This window comes from Dryobates pubescens, chromosome 17 (genome assembly GCF_014839835.1).
Source record: "Dryobates pubescens isolate bDryPub1 chromosome 17, bDryPub1.pri, whole genome shotgun sequence".
Taxonomy (NCBI): Eukaryota; Metazoa; Chordata; class Aves; order Piciformes; family Picidae; genus Dryobates; species Dryobates pubescens.
This window is the reverse complement of record NC_071628.1, coordinates 183,355-209,120: the sequence shown is the minus strand read 5'-3', so window position 1 is coordinate 209,120 and position 25,766 is coordinate 183,355. Positions and strand designations below refer to the sequence as shown.

The 25,766-nt window shown below is 46.8% G+C and overlaps 1 protein-coding gene across 3 annotated transcripts in view; it reads left to right on the top strand.

The window, feature by feature from the left end:
• LRRK1 (leucine rich repeat kinase 1) overlaps nucleotides 1-25,766 on the top strand; it is an 81,081-nt gene that overhangs the window by 17,869 nt on the left and 37,446 nt on the right. For 2 of the 3 annotated variants that reach the window (XM_009899893.2, XM_054169270.1), the window contains exons 2-11: nucleotides 823-986; nucleotides 1,863-2,034; nucleotides 6,281-6,460; nucleotides 7,105-7,253; nucleotides 14,182-14,408; nucleotides 14,920-15,047; nucleotides 16,000-16,163; nucleotides 16,806-16,943; nucleotides 22,361-22,473; nucleotides 23,613-23,689. In XM_009899893.2, coding sequence (XP_009898195.2) covers nucleotides 823-986; nucleotides 1,863-2,034; nucleotides 6,281-6,460; nucleotides 7,105-7,253; nucleotides 14,182-14,408; nucleotides 14,920-15,047; nucleotides 16,000-16,163; nucleotides 16,806-16,943; nucleotides 22,361-22,473; nucleotides 23,613-23,689 — 1,512 coding nt within the window. The other variant, XM_054169271.1, reaches the window with a different exon arrangement.

The following is a 25,766-nucleotide window of genomic DNA, read 5'->3' as shown; positions in this document are numbered from 1 at the left end:
TCTATGATTCTATGATCTTAATTGTGATTCAGTGGCTTTCCTGCAGCTTTCCCTGTCCTAGCAGCTGGGATGATGGATGTGAGACTTCATGGCTGCCTCTTCATTACCCACTCACCACAAACATCTTCTCTAATGGTTTGCAGCTTTTAATCTTTGACATGTAAAATCTCTTCTGGCTCCTAACAAGGTTTAAGAAAAGAAAGTCTAGCCTAGGAGAATCTCCAGGATTGATCAGGGTGACACTGGGCATGTGGCATCGATCTCCTTCTACTCTGTTTTCCCAGAATAAAAATATTCCTAGTTTCTTCTCTTTCATGGTTGTTGAGCTGTATAAAGCTGTGCTTCGAAGGTGCTGTAGAAGTGCGGTGGGGCTTCATCGGGCTGTTGCCAGGAGGTGAAGTGTGGCTGAAGCAAAGCTAATAATAACAGAATTGCTTTGCAGGTCTTGCAGACTTCTGCTTCTTCAGAAGTACCAGAGGTGCCAGGCCCATGTAGTCACTTCTCTTCCCTGGTTCCTGCCACAGGAGGTTGAGTGTGGCAGCTGCTGTGCAGGCTCTCACCATCCTTTGGAAACCACCTCTGGGAGCAGTTGGGGAACTTGCTGTCCCTTCTAGTTTCATGTCCCTGCTGAAAGTACTTAAACATATTATCACTTTCTTTTACCAGAGAACAGAGTGTTTCTCCCTCTTTTGTTCAAGTAAATATTTCACTGAAAATAATTCATCTCCTTGTTTTTCTTACCAGGAGGCATTGGTGTTGCATCTCTGCCTGACTAGTAAACAAACATGTCTTCCTGACCCCTCTTTTCTACTTCTCCTGCAGGAACTGTGGACATGGGTGGCAAACAGTCCACAGTCAATGAAGTCTCCATAATTCAGACATCTGTGACAGAAAGTGTTCAGGATGCTTACAAAGCTGGGGATACCAGTAAGGCCCAAGAGTTGATTAAGTTATCTTGTGAGGAGACTGCTCTACAAGTGGAGAAGGTAAGGTTAGGTTAATGCTCTTCCTCCAGTTTTATTGGGAGAAAACCCAAAATGCCAAGCTGCTCCCTTCCATCATTCTTCATGCAGAACATTCATTCAGTTACATAAGCTGTGGTGGTGCTTCAGGGTCCCAGACACACTGCTTGTGTGGGCACTTCAGAATCATGCTCAGGGACAGTGTTTGCCCTTGAAAGCACTGATCAGAAAGATAGGACTGAGGACAGCGTGTGTAGGAACAGGAGGCTGTGCAAGGATGGGTGCTGGTGCTGTGGTCACCAAAATAGGGAAATAGGTTTTTCCCTGTAAAAAGGAAGCAGTTATAGGCTTAGCAAAAATGTATTCCCCCATCAGTGCAACGATGGTTAACGGCCCCTTGGAAAGACTTTGCTGCTTGTGCTTGGAGCCATGTCCTCTGTGCCAGCCTCTGTACTGCTCTGCCATTGGAGCCCTTTTTTCAAGCCTGCTTTTTGCACAGAGTTTGTCTGGGTGTCTTGGGAAGGTACCTGCACGTCATGACCAGGTGTGTCGGTCACCTCCAGATCAGAAACCACCACACCTCAAAGCAGAGCTGTGTAAATGATTCTTTTTTTTAGTGAGTCCATGAAAAATGGATTTGCACTCATTTTTACGTGTCTTGGGCACTTTTGTGGTAAAGCCATACAAAAAACTATACAGCAAAAGAACAACAAATCAATATAATTAGTATCTCAACGCCAGCATTAAAGTGGCTCCTAGTGCTTATGACATGTTCCATTACCCACAGTGACAGTGGGTGTGCATTTGCATGGCATAAAGAAATGCTTGGCTCTAGAAATGCTCTCTTTCTCTGCCTGTTCCGTTTACAGAGAGTTTATTTTGCTGTGTTTTCTTTCCCAGTGTCAGCTTTTAGGTATTGCAGCAGCATATGGAGATCTGCAGGCAGTGAGGTATTTACTGAAGGAAGCATTAGTGGCGTTACCAACAGAACCTAACGATGACAATGCAGCTGTGGTGGCTGCTTATTTTGGACATAAGGACGTTGTGAAAGAGCTGCTGGATTCCTTGCACGGTAAGCCTTTGCTGATAGCTGTGTGCTGTAGCTGCAAGCAGGCTGGTTTAGTTTTCCCTTTTCCACATCTCTTGAAAGGGGAGGGACTCGGTGCGTGGAAGGATCTCATCCCTGTGCTTGGAGAAAGCTACCCCCATGAGGGGAGGAACTCATCCATCAAAAATATTCCATGGTTGCAATTGGAAGTGGAGGAAGATGCCATTGAGGCAATTCATTCCCATCAGCCCTCGAAGCTGGGTGACATCCCAGACCCCACAGGGAGATGAGGGAGGGGATTTTCAGGCAGCAGCAGCATCCCGCTCTGCTGAGCCAGCAGACACAGTGGTGCTGGGAGTGAGAGTGCAGCATGCCTGTCTGGAAAGTAATGCTCTGGGTGCGCAGCTGGCAGCCTGCTCTGTACTCTTTTACTGTCACAGGGGAATTCCTTCTTGGAATCATCATTGTATTTTAGATACATGTTATTAACAAGTTCTTTTATATCAGAGCAGAGGCATTTTTACACATGGGCACAGTTTGTAATGTGGCTGTGGGGGTGAGGGGAAGAGCATTATTCACAGTCAGGACCAGGAAGTGACTTTGGCTACCCTCTTGCTCTCTTGGTGTGCTGTAGGCTTGGCTGCTGCTTCTCACTGGGTCCCTCTGTGGATTCAGGGTCACAGAATCAGAGTTGTTTAGGCTGCAAGAGATCTTTAAAGTCATTGAATCCAACTAACCCAATACTGCCAGGTCACCACTAAATCATGTCCCTCAGCACCACAGCTACACAGCTTTTAAATCCTCCAGGGATGGGGACTCCACCACTGCCCTGGGCAGCCTGTTCCAGGACTGGACAACCCTTTCAGGGAAGGGTTGACCTCGTGTCTGACTTAAACCTTCCCTGGTGCAACCTGAGGGCATTTCCTCTTGTCCTGTCACTTGTTACTAGGAAGAAGAGACTGATCCCCACCTTGCTCCCACCACCTTTTGTGACATTGTAGAGAGTGAGAAGGTCTTCCCTGAGCCTCTTTTTCTCCAGGCTGAACAAACCCAGTTCCACCAGCCAAAGTGAATCCCTCTCTTGAGCTCAGACAGTGCAGTAACCACAACAGCTAAGCTGGGCCACTGCAGTATTTGACTTGAATATAGCTCTCAGTCCTCGCTGGAGCTATGTACTTGCCAGTGAGGTCACTGAGAACAAGAGTAACCTGTTCAGAAACCTGCTTATTTGACGTTCTTAAACTGTTGGAGCACCATAAGCAAAAGAAATGTTCTGGTTTGGGGGATGCAATTAAACATAATATTCCCTTCAGCCAGAAAGGAGGCTGACACTGCTGGGTTTGTAACCTAGTAGTGAAAATTGAATTATATTAATATAATATTCTCAGTCATGAAAAGTGACTTGAGTAGTCTCTGGAAACTTAACTCAGTTTAGAAATCACCAAATTCCCTAGTTTGGGGAGGTCAGAGGAGCAACGCTCAGAAGTTTTTTTATGCAGGATGTTAGACTTTTTTACCCTGGAAAATTACAGAGAAACCAATCACAGGGTTAAGGAATAAGTTGAGTGAATTTGCAATTTGGCTAATGCCCTGCAGTGATTCTCCAAGGGAGCTTAGGGTTGTGCTTTACAGCTGAAGTGCAGCCCGGGGTTTTTTGCCCCGTAAGAGCGGATAATAGTCCTCTCATGGGCATTTAATTACATGCACAGAGTTGAGCACACCTAGAGAAAAGCAGTGATCTACAGGCACAACATCAATTCAGCTAAAAACAGACAGTTTAGAAATAACTAAACCATTAGCAAAATCATGCAGAAATCAGAAAGTGATATTTTAATTTACATAGAATAGAATACATAGAATAAACCAGGTTGGAAGAGACCTTCAAGATCATCACGTCCAACCCATCAACCAATCCAACACCACCCAAACAACTAACCCACAGCACCAAGCACCCCATCAAGTCTCCTCCTGAAAACCTCCAGTGATGGCGACTCCACCACCTCCCCAGGCAGCCCATTCCAATGGACAATCACTCTCTCTGTATAGAACTTTTTCCTAACATCCAGCCTGAACCTCCCCTGGCGCAGCTTGAGACTGTGTCCTCTTGTTCTGGTACTAGCCGCCTGGGAGAAGAGACCAACATCTGTCTGTCTACAACCTCCCTTCAGGTAGTTGTAGAGAGCAATAAGGTCACCCCTGAGTCTCGTCTTCTCCAGACTAAGCAACCCCAGCTCCCTCAGCCTCTCCTCGTAGGGCTTATGTTCCAAACCCCTCACCAACTTTGTTGCCCTTCTCTGGACTCGTTCCAGCAAGTCAACCTCCTTCCTAAACTGAGGGGCCCAGAACTGGACACAGGACTCAAGGTGCAGCCTAACCAGTGCAGTGTACAGGGGCAGAATGACCTCCCTGCTCGTGCTGGCCACACTGTTCCTGATTCAGGCCAGGATGCCATTGGCCCTCCTGGCTGCCTGGGCACACTGCAGGTTCATGTTCAGTCTACCATCAACCAGCACCCCCAGGTCCCTCTCTGCCTGGCTGCTCTCCTGCCACTCTGACCCCAGCCTGTAGCTCTGCATGGGGTTGCTGTGGCCAATGTGCAGAACCTGGCACTTGGATGTGTTCAATCTCATGCCCTTGGACTCTGCCCATCTGTCCAGCCTGTCGAGGTCCCTCTGCAGAGCCTCTCTACCCTCCAGCAGATCAACTTCTGCCCCCAGCTTGGTGTCGTCAGCAAATTTACTGATGATGGACTCAATGCCCTCGTCCAGATCATCAATAAAGATGTTAAAGAGCATGGGGCCCAGCACTGATCCCTGGGGCACACCACTGGTGCCTGGCTGCCAGCTGGATGTGGCACCATTCACCACCACTCTCTGGGCTCAGCCTCCAGCCAGTTCCTCACCCAATTCAGTGTGCTCCCATCCAAGCCATGGGCTGACAGCTTGGCCAGGAGTTTGCTGAGGGGGATGGTGTCAAAGGTCTTGCTGAAGTCCAGGCTGACTACATCCACAGCCTGCCCCACATCCACCAGGCAGTCACTTGAGCATGGAAGGAGATCAGGTTGGTGAGGCAGGACCTGCCCTTCTTAAACCCGTGCTGGCTGGGCCTGAGCCCTTGGCCATCCTCTAAGTGCTGTGTGATTGCACTCAGGATGACCTGTTCCATAATCTTTCCTGGCACTGAGGTCAGGCTGACAGGTCTGGAATTCCCTGGCTCATCCAACCGCCCCTGCTTGTGGATGGGCACCACGATGGCATCTTCCAGTCATGTGGGACCTCTCCAGTGAGCCAGGACTGATGAAAAATGATGGAGAGTGGCTTGGCAGCTCATCTGCCAGCTCTCTCAGCACCCTAGGATGGATCCCATCTGGTCCCATGGACTTGTGGGGGTCCAAGCTGCTGAGGAGAGCTCCAATCACTTGCTCATGGAACACAGGGAAACTATGCAGCTCCCTGGCTCCTTCTGCCAGCTCTGCAGGCCAGCTGTCTGGGAGACGTTCTTTCCTGCTAGTAAAAATTGAGGCAAAGAAGGTGTTAAGTACCTCTGCCTTTTCCTCATCCTGTACCTCATCCTTTTCCTCATTTCTAGTCCTAAGTGGCATTTGTTTGACTTCACTTGGAAAATACAGCAAAGAATTCATTCCTAAGAAAATATTTCAAGGGCAAGTGAATTTTTTTGTGGGAGACTTCAGGTTGCAGTGAAAACAAACTAAAACAATTATTTTGTATTGTCTGAAACATTTGTTTTTGTTTTATTCATCCACTGGCATGAAAAGCCAACTGACCTTCTCCATTCTTTGTATTCTCTCTCATGAACTTAGTAGTTTCCTATCGTGGGTGTTTGGATCTAATGTCTGTTGGACCAGGCTTGTTGTCTCTGGATGCAAAGACAGGGCTGGTCATCTCTTGCCACCTCTCTTTGGGATTAGATACTCTGGCAGGAGAGTTGGACTAGATGATATTTTGAGGTCCTTTCCCAACCCTAACGTTCTGTGGTTTTCCTACTGGTAGCCTAGCAGGCCTCCTTAAAGCCGTCCACTGTTGCTACCTTTATGCATGCTTAGATCAGAGACACTCAAAAAAGTTCACCCATTAGCTGGGCAGCTAATAAAGAATAGTTAAGCAAAGGTGAAAACTGTCTGAGGGCTCTTCTGTGACACGATCTCGCAGTGCGGCCTAGGGCTTCACCCTTGATGTAGCCATTGTTTGTGATGACTTGCACATCACAGCCTGATGCATCAACTAAATGAAATGCTCTGTCTTTTCTGTAGGTCCTAGTACTTGCCAACAGCTCCTGAACTGGATGCTGGCCATAGCCTGCCAGCAGGGACATTTGGACATAGTCAAACTCCTGATTCGTGTGTACAGTGCTGACCCCGAGAGCTGTGCAGTCAGGAAGAATGAGTTTCCAGTGCTGATCCGGTTGCCCCTGTATGCTGCTATAAAGGCAGGTGTGTATCTGCATGCTTCCCAAATGCTGCTATAAAGGCAGGTGTGTACCTGCATGCGTCCAAACTTTGCCTGTTTTCTGCACCCTCTTTTAAAGAACAGGTTGAGTTGTGCACATCTAGAAGGTATCAGCGTGAGCTGGCGTGTCTGACGTCCTAGATTTCCAGCGAGATAGAATAAAACAAAATTGACTTTGAATTGTTTGATTTAGTCAAATTCAAGTCAGGGCCTTGCTAATTTAGATTACAGTAAATACAGAAGAGCTGAAATGTAAACTCCTAGGGAAAAGACCCTTCAAAAATAGAAACCTTGCAAGTCAAAGGATTATTGTTATGGACACTCTGGCACAGAGGCTGAATAATTTACACTTCAAAGCACGGCTGTGTGTATAGTCAATAAGACAGGGGGGAAAAAAGAGAAATAGGCAAGAGCCTGGGCCAGTGCTTCTACACAGTGTCTTTGCTGTTTCAGTTTGAGCAAACTAAATCCTATCATGGGAGGAAACAGCCCTTACACAGTTCACTTTCTTGTTTGCACAGCCCCATGGTTTTTTTCAGAAGTGGTTCTTTCCCAGGATTTCTCTTCAGCTCCCTGTTGGTTCATTTACATGAGAAGAAGGGAACAGAGAATTTACTTTCCTCTACAGGGAATGAAGAGGTGGCTGTGTTTTTATTACGGAATGGAGCTTTCTTTTGTTCCTACATCTTGATGGACAGTCCTGAATCCAGCAAGCACCTTCTGAGGAAGTACTTCATTGAGACAAGCCCACTACCAGGGAGTGCTCCAGCAAAAACAGTAAGTAGCCATTTCTCTCTCTCAAGAGATGTTCTTTTAAAGGAGCATGATGTTAATAATCCATACTTGTCTTCACCTGCTGTGTGGCTGGTGATTCTTCTTCTCAACTAAGAGCTTTGTGGTTTGCTGCTCATTTAGAGAACAAGCTGGGAACGTGCCCTTACTGCCACTGTTGCTTTGCAGGGCATAAAGCATTGGGCACTTAAGTGGCATGGTTGTTCACATGGTGGCTTCCACTTGGTGGTTTTAACAGCAGTGTGTGAACCAGGCATACCACCCACAGAATCCCAGCATTGTAGGGGTTGGAAGGGACCTCTGAAGATAGTGTAGTCAAATCCCCCCGCTAAAGTAGGGTCACCTAAAGCAGGTTGCCCAGAGGTGCAGTGTCCAGGAGGATTTGGAATCTCCCCAGAGAAGGAGACTCCACAACCTCTCTGGGAAGCCTGCCCTCGGGGCTCCAGCACCCTCACAGAAAAGAAATTTTTCCTTATGTTTAGGTGGAACTTCTGTGTTCTAGTTTGTGTTCCTTGCCCTGTGTGCTGTGGAAAGGAAACACTGACTTTGTGCTCACAGTCTTCCACGGAAATAAGCACTACCACAGGCTTCTTCTGTGACCCTAGGATAATTACTTCATTTAGGTTTCCCTTGTGCATTCTGGTTGCAGGGTAACGCCACGAGCTGTGTGCTGTCCCAGAGGGTTAGCACAGTGCATTGCTGAGCCTGTAAACCCTTCTCTGCCTCTGCATCTGACAGCCTAGATACAGCATGTACAAACAGGCTCCTGTAGCCCTGCCCTACTTCAGATCCTCATTAGTAGAAGATGGCTACCTTCAGCTCTCCTTTATTCTGAGCTGAGGAATGTCTCGAGGCACACACTGTTCCTTCTCTAGAGAGAAGCAGGTAGTATTTTGTAGCATTCCAACTGTTAGCCAGGCATTTTTCATTTTTCCCCTCTGTATATATTAACCAACACTGAATGCATCAGAACCTTTCAATAGTGACTGCTTTCCTCAGGTCATAATGATTTTGCAGTGAAAAATGCTTGAGGAAAATGTTTTGATGGAGGCTGTGTCTGCATGAATGCTGTCGCCAGTTGAGTATCTCTTTGCTCAGCTCAGAACGTTGCAGGGTGTTGATTCTGCTTCGGTGTTAAGTACAAATAAGCAGAGGCTTTCATAGTTTTACAAGCTTCTCCATTCTCTGTTTTCCTGCCAAAACCCTGTCTCACTGGATTCCCAATGACACTGTGAACATTAGGGACTGCAGGCCACATATGTGAGCTTCATTATGTGACTTCATTATGTTCCATCAGCAGAGGCAGAGACTTCCCTGGGGGATTCTTAGTTTTATTGACAGGTAAACAAAATTAAGCTAAATCCTAGATGTTTCTGGGTAACAGCTAGTAAAACCATGTGCCTTTTAGAGTTAAAAAATCCAAACTGGGTAATTCAGCTTGAATAAACTTGGAATAAGTGTTTGAATTGCAGGGAAGAGGTCTGTTTTCCATGTGAACTTGCTGGCAGTATTTAACTTAGCTGCTGTAAAAATGACTCAGCTTTACTGTTGTCACGCCCTGAGTGAAGTGTCGTTAAACATCAGCTAATTGCCTGCTTTAAAAGAAAGAAAAGTTAAAAAAAAAAACCCAGCCCCAGAAACTTGACTTTGATTCTCTAGCAGCTGTTTATTTTTAATATATTTGCTTATCTAATGCTTTCTCTTCAAATACATTTTGACAGACTGGGCCAGATTCAGGAAGATTTGTCCTAGTTTGGTTTGCAGAGCTCAGGTCCATGGGAAGTCTCACAGGGATTCACACCCTGATAGAAGTCTCACAGCTCTCACACACTGATAGTTTTCTAAAAGACAGGTTTGTGGCAGCTGCAAACAAGCTGCCTCAGAGCCTTCCTCATATCTCCTGAGGTTCATCACTGTAAGTCTTCTTGTGTAAGTGCTGTGATGCATTTTGCACTGGGAGGAAGCAAAAGTAAGGTTGTGCAGAGGCTGCAATGCGTATGGCAGCCAGCTGGATGTCAGTCTCCTCTTGGACAGGGCAGATTGAGCACTGCTCATTGCAGAATCAGCCCAGAACTTCAAAAGGGTTTGTCCCATCAGTGGTCTCTTACAGTGAAACACAGTTGACCTGCAGTTGATTTCACAGTGGTGAATGCTACCAGCTATGCATAGAATGTGGTCAGAGAGCTGGGTTTAGCTGCCACACCTCCCAGGCAGCCACCCTGCTGTGTGCAGTGTGCCCTGTCTGAGACAAGAGGAGTTGCATCTCATTTTTCTGATGTCCGTTTCTCCTTTTCTTGTTTTTTTCCTGGCATAAATTTACCCCCACAGCAAAGCACTGTCTTGCTGAAGAGAGGAAGTGCTCCATTATTACAGGAACAGGTAACAAGTGCCAAAAAAATTCCCTGCAGTTAAGTGGCTAAACACAGATTAGAATAGAATCAGAGTGGTAAGGGTTGGAAGGGACCTCTGAAGATCATCAAGTCCAGCTCCCCTAAGGCAGGTCACACAGGAGCACATCCAGATGGGTCTTGAAAGTCCCCAGAGAAGGAGACTCCACAACCTCTCTGGGCAGCCTGCTTCAGGCCTCCAGCACCCTCACAGTAAAGAAGTTTCTCCTCATGTTGAAGTGGAACTTCTGTGTTCCAGTGTGTGTCTGTTGTCCCTTGTCCTATCACAGGGCACCAGTGAAAAGAGACTGGCCCCTTCTTGACATCCACCTTTCAGATATTTGTAAACATTAATCAGATTCCCTCTCAGTCTTCCAGGCTAAACAGCCGCAGGGCTCTCAGCCTGTCCTCATCAGACAGATGTTCCAGTCACATCATCATCCTTGCAGCCCTCCATTGAACTCTCTTTAGTATATCCTTGTCCCTCTTGAACTGGGAAGCTCAGAACTGGACACAATACTCCAAATGTAGTCTCACCAGAGCAGAGCAGAGGGTAAGGAGGACCTCCCTTGACCTGCTGAACATTTTTTTTTTAATGCACTATAGATTCTAGACTTTGATAGGTGTAGGCAGCATGGAGATACATGTACTGATCCAGTATGTGCAGTGGAAGATAGACTTTTTTTTTTCCCATTACAGACCAGAAATGAGCTTTAACTGCTGCATTTTCCCATTCTGCCAAGAATTTTGTACAGAAGCATACAAATGTATGTGTGGTTCTCCTATTTCTTTATCAGCTGGCTAATCTCAATTATGTCTCCCTATGTAAAGAAGATCACTGTCCTCAGAATATCCTGGCTATGACAAAGCAGGGCTCTCTTGGGACATGTCATGGCATTTAGGAGAAAGGCACAACAGCCTTTATTAATCACCTTACCAAATGGTCTCAAAGCTAAGTAAATCTTTTTTGTATTCACAGTGCATCCTCTGACATCACTGCAGCACAACATTTCTGTTTGTTTTCAAGACTTGTGTTGAGAAATCCCTTTTTGGCAGGAGAGGGGAGTCTACAGAGGTTTTCCTTGCCCTTCTGAAGAGCAGTAAGCTGCCCAGAGTCAGGCTGTGCCCGGGAGCTAACAGCCTCTGAACACTTGAGCCTAGAGCTCACCAGCCAGTGCCAAATGAGCTGAATGCTGGCTCTGTGCAGTTCAGCATCACAGACCTTTGGGCTTTTTGGGGAAGCTAGTGGGGATGATTAGTGTGAGTTGGGGAGGAAATCCCCTCTCTCTGTGGCATTGCTGTTGGGCTTGCTTTCACTGAATTGCACACTGAAAGCGTTGAGCCAAGTAAATGCCTAAGGTAACCACACTGCCATCAGGTTAGTAGTACCAAGGTGAATTTGGGTCACTGTCCCCAAGTCAGATGAAGGGGCTTGGCTGATCCTCCTGCTTGCAGCACTCAAGTAGAATACCCACTGCCAGTACCTGGCTCTGGATGAGGAGCATATTCATAAAGCTGTCTGGTAGATAGAGACACCTACCCCGCAGCATTCATAGCGGGTTTTGGATTTCACAATCTGGTCTGTGGTTTTAGAAGTCACTATCTGAATTCTGCAGGTATCTTTCTATCACATTAAATACCCTGAGGCCATAGCTCTGCATTTTTTAGGTAAATGATACACAGCATTCTAAATGCCAAATAGAGATGAATACCAGTCTGAAATGAGAAGCAGCAGAGATGCATGGCCCTGCTTGCACCCACTAAAAGCGGGCTGTAGGTTCTATTATTACTCCACTGGTTGGTATACTCAAGGACAAGTACTTTTTTGTACCGGAATGAGAGCCTGGGCCCAGTGTAAAGAGGAAAAGAGCAGGAAATGAGAGAGAGGATAAGCACCATCAGTTCTTTTTTCTGACATTTATTTGGGGCAGTTTAATAAGCAGGAAAAGAGGGAGCTGGAGTCTGTAGTGCATTTTTATTCCTGGCTTCCCTGGGAGGAGCGGAAGTGTCACTGTCCCATTAAATGGACTAGCAAACAGGTTCTGGGTAGTCTGAGATAGTGAGGCAAGAAATTTGGGGCTCTGGAGTCCGAATTCAAGATTTCAACAAGAACCTGTTTTCTCCTGTGAGGCGGGAACCACACGAGCAAGCCAGCACTCCAGGCCCTTGCTGCCATCACTTCTAGAATTTCCAGGCCCTCAGTGGTCATGTACATCCTCTGTGTGACTGCAGACCATCTCCATAGCCTTTTGCTTTGAATGTTTGCCCAGGGTTTGGGCTGTACCTCTCCAGCTTCTTGCTTCTGTTTCATTAGGTACAGTTTGTGAATAGTTCAAGGAGTAGGATATCCTGGTCTTGGATGCTTATCTTAAGAAAGGTGCTGCAGAGCATCCCACTTTAGATCAGATGCTAAAAGATGTTTAAAAAGGAGGAGACAGGAGTCAATAGTACTTAAGGGTTTTGTTTGTATTGTAGAGCTGGTTCCCTGCATTACCTGAATGGAGGGATCTGGCTCCTATTAAGTGCCTCAGCACAGATGTGCCTTTCCCCAGTGAGGTTTCCTCATGCTGGGAAGGTTTTCCAGTCCCTTGGCATCAGTACCACATCCCAATGTCTTTTCTGAAGTGTGGGGTGGGAAAGGGAGTCTGACTTGTATATTACCATAAATCCTAACTGGGTGCTCTCCAGTGATGTCAACAAGCTCAATCTTGAGCTGTTACAGGTGAAAAGAAGACTGAGAGAGCTACATAGAGAATTTAAAGGGAGAGTTTGTAAGCAGGAAGGAGGTAGCTATACAGACTTGGAAAATCTAACAGCAAGGTAGAGTATGTTCAGTGGCAGTGTGGGTGCTTTGCACTGTAGCTCCCATTAGGTACTGTGTGTTTTGCAGTAGCAGTGGCTGCTCTGCTTAATTTGATTTCTTGTTGATGCTGCCTTGCTGTGTTTATGGGGGTGTGGTGTGGCATGCCAGGGAAGGTAGCTGTATGCAAACAACTTGTGCTCTCTGCCTGGATTTCTCTGGTGATACAAAGGGCAGAATACTGCCATTCCATTTCTTAAAAGTGCCACTGCTTGTGCTTGTCCTGTGTTCCATTCTCCTAGACATTTGAACTGTGTCATCTTCATTACTTGGAGTCCTGAGTCTCCAGTCAGCATTTGAGATGGACCTTTGTTTCCCATTTCTTTCTCTCCTTTCCCAAACCACATTAATTTTCATTTTAAATTTGGGGTTAAAAATCTGAAGTGCTAAAAATGCTGGGAATTGGAAAGCAAATTAAATTTGCTGCCAGGTCCTTGCTGCCTCCTGGTGGAGAACTGATTTTGTTGAGGCTGGCTTTGGGATGAATTGTGTCAAAACCACTGAGGTTATGAAAACCTGTTGTGAACAACATTTTAAAAAGGTCTGGTTTAGAGTATAGACCTCATCGGAATGCAGCAAGGTGATCTTGGACATGGAACCTTAGGTTGTTTACTTGCATTGATGACCATTGTGTGTTGGTGTTTGCTTCTGTCCGAGCTGTAGCCTGAAATAAACAGGTATGCCTTTTGTAAGAGCTTTTGGGGTTTTTTTCCTTCTCAAAAGAGGATAAAATGACCTCCTCATTTTGCTGTCAAAAGCGCCAGAACACTATCTAGAAAGGAGGCAACTGCCAAGATCATCTTTCAGAACAAAAATACCTTTCTCAGTGCCACTGAGCAGATTTCTAGTGTTCAGAAATGCTTTACAAGAGGGCATTTGCCTTTCCTTGCCATTCCCAGAGGTTCCTTTGCAAAACCCCAGCCTTCCCCAGAACAATTTGGCTGCTCGTTCTTGGAAGGTTTAAGATGGAAGAGCAGTGCCTGGGCAAATATTAATTATTCTAACAGCAAGTCTCCTCCTAAGAATTCATTAGCACATTCAGCAGATCTGTTCCTGTCCTCTCTACAGATGCACAAGCAGTGATCCGTAAGTGTTTCAGAGGGTGACCGCTCCACAGGGGTGCTCTGGACCTGCCTGGCCTCTGTGGGTGCTCATGATCCCCTGGAGATCTGAGCAGCCATGTCCAAGAGACAGTGGGATTCTGGAGTCAGGATTTAAGATGGTTTCCATGGTCTGTCCATATCATGCTGGTGGTGTGGAGTGTGGATGTGTCTTGCAGGGCTGGGCCCCATGGGAATAGCCTTGGATGGGAGTGCTGGTTTGGGCAAGGGCAGCTTATCCTTTGTGGGACTCCACTTTGCAGAGCTGGTGTCTGGACTGGTGAAGAAAGAAGTCCAGGTCCCCTGGACTTCTTCACCAGGTCCCCCCTTACACTTGCTTATGGTCTTTGGAGTGAGATCATGGAGCAGCTATATGGTGGGGCCTGCTGATATCCAGGCATGATTTAATCTCCGAGACAGTTTAATTCTCAGAAGCAGATTGGAAAGTGAGCAGAATGTTTATGGCCCATGCTCTGCTCCGCCAGGCTCCCAGTGGTGTAGCACGGGCTGAGAGCAATTGGGATTTTACTGATGTGGTTTTTCTCTTCTTTCTTTGACACATGCAGGCTTTGAGTGTGAACTGGTCAAACCTCAAACTGCCCTGGGTGGATCTGGACTGGCTGATTGATATCTCCTGTCAGATAACTGAGCTTGATCTTTCTGCCAACTGCCTGGTCTCCCTTCCCTCTGTGATCCCATGGGGCCTAATAAACCTCAGGAAGCTGAGCCTGGCTGGCAACCAGCTGACAGAGTTACCCAGCATACAGTCATCTGATGAAATTATCTGTACAAGGTGTGTGTACCAGAGATGCCTTCAGCAAACCAAACCCCCAATGAGTCAGTTGTGCCTGTCTGAAACTTCCTAAGAGCATGTACATGTTTGCTTTATTTTCTGCCTACTGCAAGGTTTCACTTCAGATTTGCCCTTTTGCATTCTTTGTGTTTCCAATTTTGTTGTCAGGACAGTTGTAGGGATTTTTATTCCCATTTTGTCTCATGTTGCTTCTGCTTTTCTCCAGTTCTGGTGAGCTTCACTCCTCTAAGTCTGAGCCCTGAGCTGATTGGTACTTGCTGGCTGGTATCAATTATCTGCTCTGCTCTCTATGCACACCACTTCTGGCTGCTCCTTGGTAGGATTAATTTTCTAATTTTTTTAAAATTTTTTTTTGCTTTGCCTTGTGGGAGCACCTTCCAGCTGCTGCCAGTTAGATCTAAAGCTGTCCTGCTAAGGTAGATGGCTATGGCAACAGGAGTCTTTGCTAGCACTCTGTTGACGCCTGACTGATTATCTTCTGTACTCACAGGTTACTCGAGGTCGATGTATCCAGCAACAGGCTCTCCACTCTCCCTTCTGGATTCCTACACCTTAAAAACCTTAAAAAACTCATTGCCTCCAAAAACTATATGGAGAAGCTGTTTAATGAGGAAAACAGTAAGTACAGTCCAGTGTGACCCTTAACAACTCAATGCCTGATCTGTAAATGAGAACCCTGAGAGGGACCTGGGGGTGATGATTGACACCCGCCTAAACATGAGCCAGCAGTGTGCCCAGGTGGCCAAGAGGGCCAATGGCATCCTGGCCTGTATTAGGAATAATGTGGCCAGCAGGAGCAGGGAGGTCATTGTGCCCCTGTACTCTGCATTGGTTAGGCCACACCTTGAGTCCTGTGTCCAGTTCTGGGCCCCTCAGTTTAAGAAGGACATCGAGACACTTGAACGTGTCCAGAGAAGGGCAACAAGGCTGGGGAGAGGCCTTGAGCACAGCCCTGTGAGGAGAGGCTGAGGGATCTGGGGTTGCTTAGCCTGGAGAAGAGAAGGATCAGAGGTGACTTCATTGCCCTCTACAACTACCTGAAGGGTGGTTGTAGACAGGAAGGGGTTGGTCTCTTCTCCCAGGCAACCAGCACCAGAACAAAGGGACACAGTCTCAAGCTGTGCCAGGGGAGGTTTAGACTCGAGGTGAGGAAAAAGTTCTTCACTGAGCGAGTCATTCGTCACTGGAAAGTGCTGCCCAGGGAGGTGGTGGAGTCGCCGTCCCTGGAGGTGTTCAAGGGGAGATTGGACGTGGCACTTGGTGCCATGGTCTAGTCGTGAGGTCTGTTGGGACAGGTTGGACTTGATGATCCTTGGGGTCTCTTCCAACCTTGGTTATACTGTGAGACTGTGATACTGTGAACCCCAAACTGTTAAAATAACGACTTGAAGGCTGTTAGCTAGTGATGCTTGGCATCTCTCAACCTTTTGCCCAAAGTACCTGAAAAGGCCTGGTTGGTTTTTAGCATTCATTAAATCTTTCAGCTGTTAGCCTAACAAGTGTGCAGCGCCTTGCTGGAGCAGACTGCTGCCATGCTCACACCAAGCCTGCAATGTTTTGTGTTTTCTAGCAACTAATTGGATTGGTTTAAGGAAGTTGCAGGAGTTTGATGTCTCTGACAACAGGTTGGTGGAACTCCCAACGGTTTTTCTGTACTGCTTCAAGTCCCTAAACACACTGAATGTTTCCAGAAATCAGCTGAAAGTCTTTCCAGATCCCTGGGCCTGCCCCTTGGTAAGTGGAACTGCTCTGAGAGACTCAGAGGCTAAAAAAGCTGTTGAAACAATGCAAAAACTATACTGTGATGCTTAAAATGCTGTCAGAGGCCGAAAGACTGTTCTGTTTCTATAGCAGTGCTCCTGCCTGATTCCATTCCTGAGTCTCAGATCATGTCTTTCTGAGGTTCTACCCTGTTCTTACCACATTGATGGGATTGGTGGAAAACATCTAGAAATGTGTCTTACATGGATTTCTCCATTTTCTCTCTAGTTCATAGGAGCAGAAGCCTTCATGCAAAGTTGACTTTCCTCAAACCCATGATTGACTTAAAGCATCTGTGTCCACCAATCACTCTTTATTCCTCATTGTTACAGGGGTAACAGTGTACTTTGATGAAGAGTTAGGTCGATAAGCAAAGAGGGATCAAGAAATTGATCATCAACGGGGGTTGATAAACAACTTGAAATACTTTTTGCCCATCGATTAAGTGAATGCACCCCTAGGCCTGCAGGCACAGTCATTTATCTAGATCAAAATATCTGAAGAGGTCACCTGGAATGAATTTATTACTGCTTTAAACATGTGACCGCTGATCTACCTTATTACTTAAGGAGATTTTTACTACTTTGTGAGTATTTCTTCTTTCCTGTTTTGCAGAAATGTTGTAAAGCATCTAGAAACTCTCTGGAATTCTTACCGGACACGTTGACTGTTTTCTGGAAAAATCACCTCAGAGAAGTGGATTTTTCTGAGAATTCACTAAAAGAAGTTCCACCAGGACTCTTCCAGCTTGAAGTAAATGTCCTTTCTTCTTACTTTGCAGTACTTCTCTTAATATTTACTCAGACCTCAAAGTCACAGCAGCAGCGGCCTGGTTAAGGCAGGAGACTACCTGCTGCCTTGAGCTGATGAACACAGCAATTGCACAGAGCCTCTGAGCTGCCCATACCCCCACACCCTCATCCTTGTGATATAGTAGCTAGCTTTTCACACAGGTCTTCTGAGAACTCTTTGGATATATGTGGTTTTCAGATTTTGGAAGCAGAATTGTGAAGACAGACACTCTGTCGCTGCACGCTCCAGCCATTGCAATACCCATGTGCTCAGGTGTGCTTGAGTCTGGCACACCAGTGTTGCACGAAGGATTAGCCTTTCTGTGCTGAAAGGAGCATGTCTGAATGCTCTAGACAATGCTGGTTGGCACCTCTCTTATTTTGAAATGTACAGATTAGATTATTCTTACCAGTGGACATCAGAGATCCATAGTTGTACATGAGAACTCTTCACAATTTGTGGCATCATGTGGTTTTGACATGTAACCAAGCAGAACTTGGGAGTTTCCTCCAAGCTTCCCTTCCACATTGTAGAAGTCAGGATCATGGAGGTAGAAACAGCAGGAAATCTTTGTGCAGAAGTTTTGTGATTATCACTGCCGGCCTCTGCGGGAAGGATGCAGAAGTGATGGCTTTAGCCATGTCCAATCTGGATCTCAGGAGTCTGCTGCAAAGGTGCCTCTTGCTCCCTCCTGGAGTAAGAGTGCTGAGGGTCTTTGCTCCTTCAGTTGTTTTTAATGATCCCTGCAAATTTAGCTTTGCTTTCTGGTAACCATTTGGTTTCAGTTGGCATTTCTCCTGGCATGGAAGGAATCCTATGGACTATTGTTTCTGAAAGTTGTTTAAGTGTACCAAACAAGCCCAGCAGGTGGGAGCTACCGTAGGAATGGGCTGCCTGGGGAGGTGGTGGAGTCGCCATCACTGGAGGTGTTCAGGAGAAGACTTGATGGGGTGCTTGGTGCCGTGGGTTAGTTGTTTGGGTGGTGTTGGATTGGTTGATGGGTTGGACGTGATGATCTTGAAGGTCTCTTCCAACCTGGTTTATTCTATGTATTCTATGTATTCTATTCTATGTATCAGCTGTTAAACACTAGATGGTGTTCAAGGGCACACTGCTCAGAGGCTGCAGAGGAAAGGGAGGGCACCAGTACAGGGTGTCAGAGACCTCAGTGCAGTCTCTGCTGGTAGGCTGTTCTCAAAGTTGGCTGCCTTAAATAGTGCCCGTTCTTACCTGTATCTCTTCAGCCTTACCTTCACAAAAGGAGTAATACCAAGTACTTGCTGTCTCCCAAGGGATAGATTGTGGTGGACTCCTCCTTGGTTGTAGCATTTGTGTCAGTGCATAGGGCTGCACTCATTCTCCAGCCCTCCCCAGAAGCAGATGTGGAAGTGAGGAAATGAGCAGTAATGTATTCCTACATAGAATGTGCAGGGAACTGTAATGAACTGGGGTGACTTGTCTTCTCCCTGGGAAAAAACAGAAAGCAGAGGAGGCATGTGACTTCAAAGCATGTCTTATGGAGCATGTGTTTTATCACTGGCTTTTGCTTGGTTTGTGCAAGTGTCTTAAGACTAGGACCAGCTCACAGTTATGATGTATATACTGGAAATGCAGTGTTAAGAGAAGCAGAGGTCTTCTTCTGTCTGTTGCCTTCTAAAGGAACCAACTGTACATTCTCCAGGCCATGGCTTAGTTCTCTAGACTAGTTTGCTTCTCTTGAAGAGACCTGACCCTCTCTGGGTTGAGGTATTCAGGTAAGCTTCTGGTCAGCTTTTCCACATCACAAGCTGACTGAGGCAGCCTGATCTGGATGCTGTAGTTTGTTCACTCTGCTATAATCTAGCTCACCAGAGCCCTTTTGGCATGCTGCAGCCGTAGGTTTGAAGGAAGCTGTCTGCTGATGCCATGTCTCACATGTGGAGGCACACATTCTCTTCCTCAAAGGCAGCAGAAATGAAGACATTAGAGAGGAGAGAGAAGAGGCAATTGCAGAACAGTGGGTAGGGATCTCCAGAATTGTAGTCCTGAGGAGCACAGCAGTTGAAAGTCACTACTTTTCCTGCTATGGAGCAGGCCTGTAAGCATTCCTTATAATCTCATCATGCTCTCAGCTTTCCTTTGTCAGTGTTTAGAGGAGGACATGCAACATGGATACAGTTGACTAAACATGAAGCCCCCAGCTAGACCACACAGAACACAGTTTGTGCTAATTCTGGCACGTGTAGCCTCCCTCTCCTCCTCAGGGATATTTTGGGGGAGAAGTTTGAAGCATTGTCATTGAACAACCTCATGCTGATACTTGGAGAGAGCCTGGCACCAGGTGCCAAGGGAGAACTGGGTCTTCCTTCCAAGGGGAGGTTCGAGCCAGTGGAAGGCTAATGGTGATAAAAGCATCTGTTAAGACTGGAGTGGCAGGGAGAGTTCTGTAGTTTGCATGCTTTTCCAGCACTCCTTTAGCGGTTTGCTGCGTTTACATCCCCCGTGTGGCCGCACGGCCCAGCGATGCCCCTCGGTTGTCGCTAGGGGGAGCGCTGTGCACGGTCGTGGCCGTGGCGGCAGCCGCTGCTTGTCCCCGCCCGTGTCACAGGGACGCCGGGCTGAGAGAAGGGGAGGAAGGGCAGCAAGCCGGCTTGGTGAGACACCGGTAACCCTGCCTGATGAAAGCGACATAAACCTTTTGTATGATGTAGAGCACACGGAATGGAATGGAATAGAATAGAATGAACCAGGTTGGAAAAGACCTTCAAGATCATCGTGTCCAACCTATCACCCAGCACCTAAATCATGGCACCAAGTGCCTCAGCCAGGCTCTTCCTAAACACCTCCAGTGATGGTGACTCCACCACCTCCCTGGGCAGCACATTCCAATGGCCAATCTCTCTTTCTGGGAAAAATTTCTTAACATCCAGCCTAAACCTCCCCTGGCACAGCTTGAGACTGTGTCCTCTTGTTCTGGTGCTGGTTGCCTGGGAGAAGAGACCAACCCCCACCTGGCTGCAGCCTCCCTTCAGGTAGTTGTAGAGAGCAATAAGGTCACCCCTGAGCCTCCTCTTCTGCAGGCTAAGCAACCCCAGCTCCCTCAGCCTCTCCTCCCAGGGCTGTGCTCCAGACCCCTCCCCAGCTTTGTTGCTCTTCTCTGAACACATTCAAGTCTTTCAATGTCCTTCTTAAATTGAGGAGCCCAGAACTGGACACAGGACTCAAGGTGTGGCCTAACCAGTGCTGAGCACAGGGCAGAATGACTTCCCTGCTCCTGCTGGCCACACTATTCCTGATCCAGGCCAGGATGCCATTGGCCCTCTTGGCCACCTGGGCACACTGCTGGCTCATATTTAACTGCTGTCAGCCAGTACCCCCAGGTTCCATTCTGCCTGGCTGCTCTCCAGCCACTCTGACCCACTCATGGGTAACCTCTTCTTCCTTCCAAAGATGATACACCCTCTTTTTTTCCCCTTAATTTGCTCATTGCCCATCCAGGCCGTCTGCCCTGGGGCTCATCTTCTGGCACATGGGCATAGCCTGTTCTGAGCCTTCAAGAGTTCTTTCTGGAAGCAGCTGCAGCCCTCCTGGACCCCTTTTGTTTTTCAGGGCTGTTTCCCAAGGTACCTTCTAAGTTAGTTCCTTGAGTAACCTGAAATCTGCCCTCTGGAAGTCCAAAGTGGAGGTTTTGTTGCTGCCCCTCTTAGCTTAAGTGCATATTGAACACTCAGTTATCTCATGGTCACTGGACCCCAGGCAGCCTCCGACCACCACATCTCCCACCAGCCCTTCCCTATTGGTAAAAAGAAGGTCAAGCATAGCCTTACCCCTGGTAGGCTCACACAGCACCTGGGATAAGAAGCTGTCCTCCATGCACTCTAAGAACCTCCTAGACTGCCTCCTCCCTGCTGTGTTAAGTTCCCAGCACGTATCAGGCAGGTCAAAGTTGCTCATGAGAGCAAGGTCTGGCGATCCTGAGACAGCCTCTAGCTGCCCATAGAATCATTCATCAACCTCTTTACCCTGGTTGGGTGGTCTGTAACAGACTCCAACCAGGATGTCTGCCTTGTTGACCTTCCCTCTAATTCTCACCCGCAAGCACTCAACCTGATCATCCTTGATCTCCAGCTCAATGGCATCTAGTGCCTCCCTGATGTACAGGGCCACCCCTTCACCCCTTCTTCCTTGCCTGTCTCTCCTGAAGAACCTGTAGCCATCAATTGCAGCGCTCCAGTCATGTGAGTCGTCCCACCACGGCTCTGTGATGGCAACTGCATCATAACTTTCCTGCTGCAACGAGGCTTCCAGCTCCTCTTGTTTGTTGCCCATGCTGAGTGCATTAGTGTACATGCACTTCAGCTGGGCTGCTGGTTTCACCCCTCCAGCTTACCACCCTCAGACTCCTGCCTGGGGGGACTGATTTCAGCCCCTTCCCCCTTCATATCTAGTTTAAATGTTTAACAAATTAGATGCTTAGGTCTCTGCTGCACAGAGGTGACTTCCATGGGCTGTAATTTGTTAATGCTGCTGTGTTTGTGGCACGAGATAATTCAGCTGACATTCTGCGTGGTTGGACTAGCAGAATAAACCTGGTTGGAAACTGCATAGAGGACTGGATTTTCAGTCAAATGAAATGGATTGTATGGGTCTCTATTATTTTTAAGGGCAAATGGAAGAGCACAGATGTTACAAATCTGAATGGGACCCGTGGTTTTTTTATTTTGTATTTCATTCAAATGTAAAGAGGAGCTTGGATTTAACCTTGTTCCTGGTATTTGCAGCCAAGCCCGATCACTGCAGTGCTGTGTGGTGTTGATTGGCTTCACTTCTTGTTTTTAAAATCTCTGTCCAGTGTGAGGATACAACAAGTAGGCAGTCAACTCCTGTGAATCTTGGGAAGTTAGTATAAATCCTTGCCATTTTAATAGACAAGTACTAACAAAGCAATGAATTTTTTCCTTGTGTTAAATTGTTCACATATTGCACGTTGATTTTAGGCATACACAGGTGCCAGCCCACACTGATAGCAGCTTGCAGCCACGTGTAAGACTTCTCATCCCTGTGTGGCATACTCTGTAGGTAACTCATGCTGTTCTTTTCCATTTGGAAAGGTTTCCTCACTAAAAGCAGAATGTCCTTCTGTATGGGTTGTTTCCAATTGCATCTGTCAGCAAGTAGCCTAATAATCTCCCAGAACTAATAGTGGTGCTGCTCCGTGCAGGAAATATGCTTGCTGGAGACAAGAAGGGAATGTTTGCATGCTGGGCAGCACGGACAGGATGTTCTGATGAATAAAATGTACTTTCTTCATGTTCTGTCATTTAATAGCCACACTGAAAACCCTCTCTTGGTGTGTTTGACGGGCTCTGCCTTCTAACTCTAGGCTGTTCCTCTTGTAGGCTTTGGTGTCCCTGAAGCTGCTGGGAAATCAGTTGGTTACTTTGCCTTCACAAGATAAGTGGAGCTGCAAACAACTTAAATCACTGGATCTTGCAAAAAACCAACTGGGGAAGTAAGTGTTTCTTTCAGATTTTGCCTCACAAAACAAGAGCTGAAGAAATAGTAGCAAACCCAATCCCTGGTGTGATACAAAATATGTCAGCAGTGAATGAATTACCTGCACAAGAAGGCATTGATATCCACATACCACGTCTCGAAGCACATTGTGTGGCTGTGACAGTGATGAATTATCCTTCACCCATTCTTGGCCATTTAGCTCACTGTATCATTTATTAAGTGGATAGATTACTGATAATGGCAGTTTAATTTCAGAACATGTAGAAATGTCTTTAACCCAGTGTGTGGCTCAGCACTACAAACACTGGTTTGTGGGGAGTAGCTCTTAACCATAATCTGGGCTGGGCTGCAGTTTGTAGTTAGTGTGGGAGTATTGTTTTGGAAAAAATGAAAAAGCTTTGTTTTTAAATGGAAGTGTAGCCAGCTGCAAGTTCATAGACAAGACTGACATTAATAAGGTCATCCAATAAAAGGCTGATGTTGTTCTGTTTAGGAATTGCCACAGGGATGTTTAATAGACAGAGTTAGAGGTCCCTTATCTTCTCCAGAGCTGCACTGAGTTGTGTCATACTCGTATCTTCTCACACGACTGCCTGTCCAACAAATTTTCTGGAGTCCTCCTGCACTGTATCATCAGTTGCAAAAGACAAATTGCTGGGTTTTGAATGGCACAGTGCATTTTCAGAGTCATGTTATTGGGTCATCTTGTCAGAGTCTCTCTGGTGAAGGGGGGAATGGCATCAGGTCGATTCTCCAGCACTTCTAGTGACGCTCGTTCAATTTGCTGTTTGACAATGTACTTAACCTTGACACCCATAAAGCTGGGGGGGGTCAAGTGCTCTCACCCTGGGAGCTGAAAGTGCTGCCTTGCAGAGCTCTGTTAATTTGCCAGAAGAAAACCATTGGGCCTAGACAAGTGCTGGTGGAGTCTAGCTCTGCCATTGCACAGCAGGTTTTAGTCTTGTCTCTTAGCAGCAGGGAGGAGCCCATAGGAGCTGGTGCTGTGAGTCCCACAGCCTTCCGTGGGGCCAAACTCAGCACCACAGACTGTCTTGGTCACACAGCTCTAGCACAGCTCTCAAATGCCACCTCCAAGCTCTCCTCTCCACACGTCACTATCTGTTTGCCCCACAGGAGTGACGAGGCGTTCAAAACCAAGCGGATTCCCTTCTTCACCACGAAGAGCAGAGCACGTGGCAGCCCGGAGTCAGGTAAGGTGCAGGCAGTGCTGAGAGTGCCAGGTGAGCTCTGAAGCAGCAGGAGAATGTGCAGTCTGGCTGGAGGGAAATCAGTGTAAACTCATCTGCAATTAAATTGGAGAGGAAATGTGTTCAGATAAAGTGCTTCTAGAGAAATGGTGCAGCTGCTTAGGACCGTCAGTACAGAAAGATGAAGAATGAGTGAAAACTGTTTCTTTCCCTGAGCTTTTGTTCTTGTCATGAAGATTACTCTTTATAGCCAGAGTATTAGCTGGTATGTTGAAGGGAAATTAACCCATAATTAGTCTTACTATTCTTAGGACTGTTTCTGTTGCTGAATTTGTAAATTGCATGTTTTCCCTGTCTCTGATTTGCAACCACAGTGTAGGGCAGAGCAAAAGAAAGAGATCTGGGGTAGTGCATGTGAAATCTCAGCGAGAACAAAGGACTGTCTGAAGATATTTGCACTGCTTCCTTCTCTCTGTGGGGTTCATCTACATCTCTTGTTTGCTTGTTTTATGTGAAAGCACTTGGAGAGCTCTCTCAGCACTGGCTGCCTGAAGAATGGCTCTAAAGCATTTTTTGCCAGTTGCAAAGTGGAATGGAGCTGGCATCTTCATGACGCAGGTCTGAGGGAGAGAGAGAGAGGCCCTCCTGCAGCAAATGGCTTTCCTCAGTTCCTCTGAAAAATCATCCATGATTACGGGTCATGGGGAATAGGTCAAGGTGGTAAATGCACCAGGTACAGCTATAGCTGTAGGTGCAAGCCTTGCTGGTGTTCATCCATTCCAAATGGGCTACTCCTGTAGGGAGTGACCTACAGTAAAGGTGCCAGGAGGCTTCACTTATTCACCTTTTCTTTGAGCTGCCTTCTCTGGAGGGAGTTTGAGCTGTTGTGAATGCACCAAAGTGGGAATGTTCCACATCCCCCTTTAGCAGGATAACACAGAAGGAAGGCTTCAGTGGTTTTTCACTGCTAGGCATGCTGTCTTTGGCAAATGACAAAGGGAGCAAAGATGTGATGGTCTAAGGTGTCATCAGCTCTAGTCACTGATGCTGTCAGTCAAGAGAATCATTGGACTGAAACAAGCAGTGAAAATGAGCAACATCATGCCAACTGACCCTGGAATTTAACCCAGGACTTTCAGGAGGTTCTGACCTCCAGTCTGCTCATCTGCAGGGCAGAGGCTCTTCCTGGACCTCCAGGCAAGGCTAGTCCTGCCTCATTTTCCTGTCTGTGGAAGCAGAGGCTGCTGTGCAGCCAGTCCTGTGTGTGCACCCTAAGGAGGAGAAGGTGTTGCTCTGCACTGCTCCCAAGTCGGAAATGAAAATAGACAATCTGTGACATCTGTGAAATCCCAAACATTGAAGAACTGGAAAAGAAGTCTTAGCCTTGTGAATCTGTGGGGCTTGATGTATCCTCAGAACTTCTCTGTGAAATGCTAGAGCAGCATTTCCCAGGGGGACAGAAGGGCAGGAGCAGTGTGCAAAGGTAGCTAAAAGCAGCTCTGAAAGGGACTTGCTGTCCTGATGGAACTTTCTATGTGCTGCAAACCCAGCAGAGTTCTTCTGCATAAAGGAGAGGAAGATGGACTCTCTGTTAGTACCATTGGAAAAGCCTTGGCACATAATGCCCTGGTGCAACTTTGAGCTGCTGGAGGTTGCCTCAGGTTGCGGGAGGGCATAGAGTAGCCCACCTGGCTGGTGCCATGGTTGAATAGCCGCAGAGAAAGAGCAAAGCCAGCTCATCTTCTTCTCTTTGTTCCTCTGCCAAGTATAGCTTGGTGAGGCTAGAGGATGTGGCCAAGAATTTAAGGACCATCAAGAGAAAACAGAAGCTAGAGTACATCAGCTGCTCACAGAAGTCCCATAGCGAGGTGGGGGGGCAGGTTTTCATATGACTATACCAAGAAAGCTGCTTACTTAAGTTGAGATTATTTTAAAAGGAATAATTTATGGATGCTTGCTCTGCTGGATAGATAAATCCCAGCGTAAGTCCTTGCACACGTGCGTGCTGCTGGTGGTGTTTGCTCATCCAAAAATACATTTTCAAGACGCCATTTGTTTTATCTTTTTTCTACAGTTCTTT